Source organism: Saprolegnia diclina (genome assembly GCF_000281045.1).
Source record: "Saprolegnia diclina VS20 unplaced genomic scaffold supercont1.17, whole genome shotgun sequence".
Classification (NCBI taxonomy): Eukaryota; Oomycota; class Saprolegniomycetes; order Saprolegniales; family Saprolegniaceae; genus Saprolegnia; species Saprolegnia diclina.
The window spans coordinates 776,080-782,705 of record NW_008246084.1 but is presented as its reverse complement, the minus strand read 5'-3'; the positions used below and the strand labels follow the sequence as shown (position 1 = coordinate 782,705).

The 6,626-nt window shown below is 58.2% G+C and overlaps 1 protein-coding gene across 1 annotated transcript; it reads right to left on the bottom strand.

Moving 5' to 3' along the window:
• Nucleotides 1–4,494: 4,494 nt before the first annotated feature.
• On the bottom strand, nucleotides 4,495–6,626 carry SDRG_06488 (hypothetical protein). The gene is made up of 2 exons (XM_008612269.1): nucleotides 4,652–6,626; nucleotides 4,495–4,607 (listed from the first exon to the last, which is right to left on the bottom strand). The coding sequence occupies exons 1-2, from the start codon at nucleotides 6,526–6,528 to the stop codon at nucleotides 4,595–4,597; spliced, it is 1,890 nt and encodes a 629-aa protein (XP_008610491.1). The 5' UTR covers nucleotides 6,529–6,626; the 3' UTR covers nucleotides 4,495–4,594.

Genomic DNA, 6,626 nt, shown 5'->3' with positions numbered 1-6,626 from the left:
CGACAGAAGCCACGAGCCGACGGCAGCTGGGTCTAACAAACTAGCAGCTGGGCTAGTGGAGCACACAACAGAGGAGAGAGGAAGAGGAAGAAGGATGGACCACACAAAGGCGCACGGAGACGTGCGCAGTCGGGCGGCGGAATCGAAGTGAAGCCCCAAAGGCTCCAAGTGACCCGACCCGTGATATCGTATATTACGAGAGGGGCACACTAGCTGCGACACAAACTCCTACAGTGGCAAAACCCTCATACTTGATATGAGGGGAAAAAGCCTACTGACGGTGGAAACAGCCAATGACGTGGCAGAGGCTGGAGAAAACCACCGAAAACCAACGAAGAGTCGGACGTCTTCGAGTCGGCGATCCCAACGTTTGCAGTTGCGATCTTGACAGCCTCCCCAAGTGCAAATGTGGGGGAAGCCGGCTCGTAGGTACGAGGCTGAGTGATGAGGACCATGAGGTCCACAAACCGTCACACGTGAGGTGACTGCTCCCATGCGTAATGGGGCAGAAAAGATGACTCGTCAAAACCGTGGGACCACCAGCCTCCCTGGAGAACATGGTGTCGAGGCACGGAGGTCGAGAGACCAAGAGACGGAAAAAGGAAAAAAAAGAAAAAAGGGCGAAGAACAGAAAACACAACGCACAAAGGTGACCCAGAGATGGTGTCACAAGAAAAACGCACAGACATATAGGCAGACCAACGCAGGAAGCGTTTAACGGCGCGGAGCCGCGGTCGTGTCGGTCGCATGAGTACCGACGCCAAGGCGCTCACGAAGGTACCGGAACTGGTCCTTGGGAAGAGCCTTCGTGAAAATGTCGGCGATTTGTTGTTGCGAAGGGCAGTAGACCACTTCGAAGACCTGAGCTTCAACGAGCTCTTTGACGAAGAAATGCTTGACGTCAATGTGCTTGGTACGCCCATGAAACGCAGGGTTCTTGGCGATTTTGATGGTGCTGAGGTTGTCCTCGTGGATCGGGATGGGATCCTTGAGGTCGTAACCCAGGTCGAGGAGGAGGTACTTTAGGTACAAGCCTTCCTGGAGGCAGCTAGCGAGAGCTGTGTACTCCGCCTCGGTAGTAGAGAGAGCAACCGTGGGTTGCTTCTTGGCGAGCCACGAAATGGGGCTGCCATAGAACAGGGTGAAATAACCGCTGATGCAACGACGAGTGTCGATGCACTTGGCGTAGTCAGCGTCGACGTATGCCTCGAGTGCAGGAGATGAACTCGCAGAGAGGCCACCAAGGGTAAGGCCCATGGTGCGTGTACCGCGGAGGTACGCGAGAACGTGTTGCACGGCACGGTAGTGGCCAAGTGCAGGACTATTCAAGTACTGGCTAAGCTGTTGGACAGCATGAGCCAGGTCCGGGCGAGTGCCAAGTACGAGGTACATGAGCGAGCCAACGGCGGACCGATATGGAATGTACGTCGCAAGCGTAGCGACCCGCTTCGGGTCCGAGTCCTTGTTGACGGACGATAGGTCCTGGTTCGGTTCTAGTGGCGTAGGAGCCCAGTGGCCTTCGAGACAGTTGTACCGGGCGAGAAGCTCCGAGATGTACTTTGTCTGATGGATGAAGATGGTGCGGTTGCGGCGATCACGGATGATCTGCCAGCCAAGGATGAAGGCGACATCACCAAGGTCGCTCATCTGGAATTTGGCCTTAAGGACCGCACGAATCTCGTTGGCGATGGCACGCGTGGGTGCAAAAATCAAGAGATCATCGACGTAGAGACTGATGTAGACGAGACGTCCATCGTAGCGCTTGGTGAAGACGCAGCGGTCTTTGCGCGTACGGGTAAACCCGATGGACTCCATGAACTGGACGAAGGTCTCGTACCAGATGCGTGGGCTTTGCTTCAGGCCGTAAAGAGCTCTGAGAAGCTGGCAAAGCAACGATGGATCTGGTGTTGGAATGCCCGAGGGGAGCTTGATGAATATGGCCGGGTCCTCAGGGAGGAGGCCGTTCAGGAACGCTGTTTTCACGTCCATTTGGATGATTTCGTAGTTTTCGAGCGCCGCGATCGTGAAGAGCAAACGGAGTACCTCCATGCGCACGACGGGGCTGAAAATCTCATCGTAGTCGATTCCAGCCTTTTGGCGGAAGCCCTGAACGACGAGACGCGCTTTGTAGCGGTCGATCGAGCCGTCAGCTTTGAGCTTGCGAGTGAACACCCACCGCGTAGGTAGGACAGTCACGGGACCGTTGCGCTGGGCACGGAGCTTCGAGACCATGCGCCACGTGTTGTTGCGAAGGAGAGATTGGTACTCCTCGTGGGCAGCGGCGAGCCAGTGCTCACGCTCATGGCTGCGCATAGCTTCGGCCCATGTGTTGGGTACAGTCTCATCGAGATCGCCATACTCGTCCATGTTGGCGAGAGTCGCATAGCCCGGGACGTCGGTAACGTCGACAGGGTCGTCCGACGTAGAAGTCGAGACGAGTGCCAGTGGAATGACGATTTCAGGTGGCGGAATTGCCACAGGTGCAGTGTGCACTGCAGAAAGAGCGTGCGGCCCGATCATGTCAGACGGAATGTCCTCATCGTCGTAGATGGGCGCAGATTGTGCACGGAAAGGGTTGAGCATCGCCGAAGGCGGCTGAGACTCAGAAAAGTAGACTACGTAAGTAGCAGAGTCGAAAGAGACGCATTTGTAGCGGGTCTGTCGAGGTCGAGTCGCCTCCCAGTTTGCCCACAGCATGTTGGCCTCCCTAATGGAGAGTGGGGGCAAATGGAACGACGTAAACGCCATGTTGTACGTTTCCGTATCGCCGATCTCGTCAACGGACGTGAACCAAGGTACTGGTTCTTGTTGCGTTGAGGGGTCAAGGAGATCGTGGGTGTCTGATTCCTGCGCCACCAGCGGAGGGACCGCTTGGGTGCTATGTAGACCGGAGTCACGCAGCAGACGAGTAGAGCTAACATCCGCAGTAGAGGGCGGAGTCGGATGCGACTGCAACGACGAGGTCGAAGAGTATTGAGAGCCAGCGACGCCAGAGTCGCCACTCGACCGGGGCCAGCGGTCATCCGAGTGGGCGCTCGAGCCTGGATGTCTTGCAGACGGAGGACAGGTATCCGGCAGTAGGTCGTGTGTACTTTGCCGCGTCGGCTGAGCCGGGATTGTAGGCGCAGTATCGCCACGAGTATGCGCAGAGATGCTTGCATCCTCCAGGGTTGGTGCGAAGACACTACTGCCAGGCTCCGCGGGACTAGGAGTCGACCGAACGGAAGGTTGACCTGGTGGTGCTTGCACGCCCTGAGGCATCGCGGAGACATATCGCATAGCGTCAACAACGGGTGCATCCCGCGGACGGACCGCTAAAGGTAGGGCCTGTTGCGCCGCTCCTGGTTGAGCCGCTTCCAAGGTCATGGGTGCCAAGGAAGTGGTCGCAGTCGAGCTAAGGTCATGGACCGAACGCACAGGTGCAGAAGCCGAGTCCGACGACTGGAAAGTCGCGGTCGGGACTGGTGGCGGAAAAGCCACAGTGGCAGGCTTAGGACCATTTGGATGGCCCTGCGACGCATCGGTGGTACGGCGTGCCAAAGCGGCAGCCTCGATCGTCGCGATAGGGTAGAACTCATCTTCACGGAAAATAACGTCGCGACTGTCGATGAGACGATGAGTCTCCGGGACCATCAACTGGAAGCCCTGGCGATTCGGAGGAACGCCAATGTAAATGCAGCGCAAAGCGCGTGCGTCGAGTTTGTCCGAGCGCGCAGGTATTTGCACGTGGACCCAGGCAACACAGCCAAACACACGCAGGTATTGCAGTGTGGGGTGTTCCTTGTGCACCAAGAAGTACGGGGTCTGGCCGCCGTTAGCTTCTGTTGGTGTAATGTTGATGAGGTACGTCGCGTGCTTAAGCGCAACGCCCCACATGAACTTAGGGAGGGCCGCCTCGATGAGCAAAGCGCGGACGCGAGCAAGCGAAGTGCCCATCATGCGTTCAGCGACGCCGTTCTGCTGAGGCGTATAGGCGTTGGAATACACCATGCGAGTGCCATACTTGGCGTGGATGATACGACCAAGCTTCTCATACTCGCGCGCGTTGTCGCCTTGAAGGAGGTGGATGTCAAAGAACTCCGAGTACTCCAGAGCGATAGGCTCCGCGCGGAAAAGAGCGCGCGCTTCAGCGCGAAAAATCTCGTAGATCTTGTAGATGTCAGTACGAGTCTGCAAGAGGTACGTCCACAAGTAGTGGGTCGCTTCGTCGATGAAGACGACAAAGTACGTTGCACCCGACGGTGTCGGGATTTTGATAGGGCCCCACATATCCGTGTGGACGCGCGCAAGAGGCGCGGTCGCACGTGGGGTAATCGAGTCCTTGGGAAATGGCAAGCGCTTGGACTTGGCTTGGATGCACACATCGCAGCTGTGCGACGGCATCCGTCCGGTGCCACGAAACGATTCCAACTCGGGATGGTCGCGAATCAAGGTACGCATGGCTGCGTCACCAATGTGGCCAAGTCTGCGATGCAGAGGCTTCAAAACACGAAATGTGGCAAGAGCACTATGATTTATTTCGGCACTGGGGTCGTTGACCGCAGCCAGACTAATGTAGTCTTGGACGCTACTGGGCGCCGCCGGGGTGTCGTGATCACCCTGAGAACCTAGAGGTAGGTCAGAGATGTCCGTAGGAGAAGGTTCATCGTACATGTCCGCAAGGAAAGGAACAGTAGATGCTTCAGGACCATTCCAGAGAGCGTGTCCATTGCGAAAGCCATGGAGCTCGTCGGAGAAGCGCTGCGTCGTAGAAGCAGCAAGACCATGCTGGATGCTCTGGGCAACCGCAAGGATAGCACGATGGCCGTGGTACGGCGTCGACGTGGTAGTATCGTCGACAATGGCCGAGACGAGCCCAGGGCACGGCGAGCATGGGAACGCATAAAGACGCGTCGAGCTCGAGCGCGGCGCCTCGATGGCTTGGCCCGTGGGGCTGTCCAAGAGAATGAGGTGGCTGAGCACCTCCGATCCAAAATCGGGTTTGAGACGGTCGAGGAAGGCCGCGCCGACCGAGAACAAGTTGAACTTGAGCTCGGGTACGTAGAGTACTTGACGCAGCGTCACTTCTCGCGACGTCGTAGCACCAGTGCTATCGACGACCACGACCGTAAACTTGACCATGCCAACACCGCGGACACGAAGTCCGTGGTTGTCACCCACGCGGAGGAGCGACTCATGAGGCAAGAACTGGACAAACCAGTCGGCATGTGGTGTACTGTGCGCAGATGCGCCACTGTCAATGATCCACTTCCGGTCATACAAGACGTGCGGCGTCGTCACGCGAGACGTCGCAGTCGAGAGCAGGCCATACTCATTGCCGATACGTTGGATGACCAGCGGAGAAATCTCGACGCCTTCACAACGCGTCGGGCCATCAAGCGGCGATGGCACCGAAAACAGCAGCCAATCGAGCGATGGGAGCTCGTGCGCGAGCGGCAGCAAAGGGCCACTTTGAAGCTCATGCGTCACATGCGCAGGGTTCCGATGCGGCGAGCGCGTCCACGGGTGGAGCGTCACATCAGAGTCCGCAGAGCTCACACTTGACAAAGCGGTTAGATCGGCGCGCTCGACCGAGGTCGAGGCAGGTGGCAAGGTCGGTGTCGAAGCAGCGACAGGCACCGCAGTAGCGGGCACTTGCGACGAAGGAGCCTCCCCGAAAGTGGAGTTTCCCGTCGACGCAGAAACCACAGGAGCCGTGCGCTGGTGGGACGTAGCACCAAGCGAGGCAACCGACGTCGTGGACGTCGCGGGCTGAGAAGCCAGAGTGGGTAAAGTTTGTGTCATTTCAGACATGACCGGAGATCGAGGCTCGACAGTCTGCGCTGTTGTAGTGGGCGTAGAAGCAACCACAAGCGCTGTCGCGGAGAGCGACTCTCGAGTCTGGCTCGAGGAGGAAGAAGAAACAGCGAACGCTGTCGAACGAGTCATATTATTGTTACCGTTGCCGGGCGCGTCAGAGTGACCGACATTGCGTCCAGCGACGGAATCGCGCGCGCGCGACGAGCTGCGACGCTGCTGAGAGCGCGAGCGACGATCGCGGCGGCCTTCGCGACGATTGTCGCGGCGAACCTTGCGCGAGCGATCAGAGCGCGAGTCGTCCGAGGAAGTATCGGAATCGACCTTGCGGCGGCGCGCCCGGCGCTTGCCACGAGGACGATCGGAACCGCTGCTGGACCGCTCCTTGCGCTTCTGCGTACCGTCCCGCTTGGGGTACGGCGCTTGCAGGCGGACACGCTGCAAGGTTGCGAGCGCCGGAGGGAGTTTGAAATCCCTAGGCACGGGGTTGTTGGAAAATGCGCGCGCCAAAAGGCGGCAGCGGTCGGTAGAATGAGGAAGGCGTTCGCCGAAAGCAAACCAGCAGTAGCGACAAGTCGCACTACCAGAAGTTGCCTGCGATTGCTGGCCTTGTCGCGGCGCACGCGTAGAGCGCTGACGGTGGGCGCCGTCCAAACGAGCGTACCTCGACCCATCGGGTTCCGAGCTGCTACTGGACGAGCTCGTGCTCGAAAAAGGCGTATGAGGGCTCATAACCTAACAAACTAGCAGCTGGGCTAGTGGAGCACACAACAGAGGAGAGAGGAAGAGGAAGAAGGATGGACCACACAAAGGCGCACGGAGACGTGCGC

Excerpts from the sequence above, each read along its gene's own strand:
- SDRG_06488 (XM_008612269.1), bottom strand. The coding sequence starts at position 6,528 with ATGAGCCCTCATACGCCTTTTTCGAGCACGAGCTCGTCCAGTAGCAGC.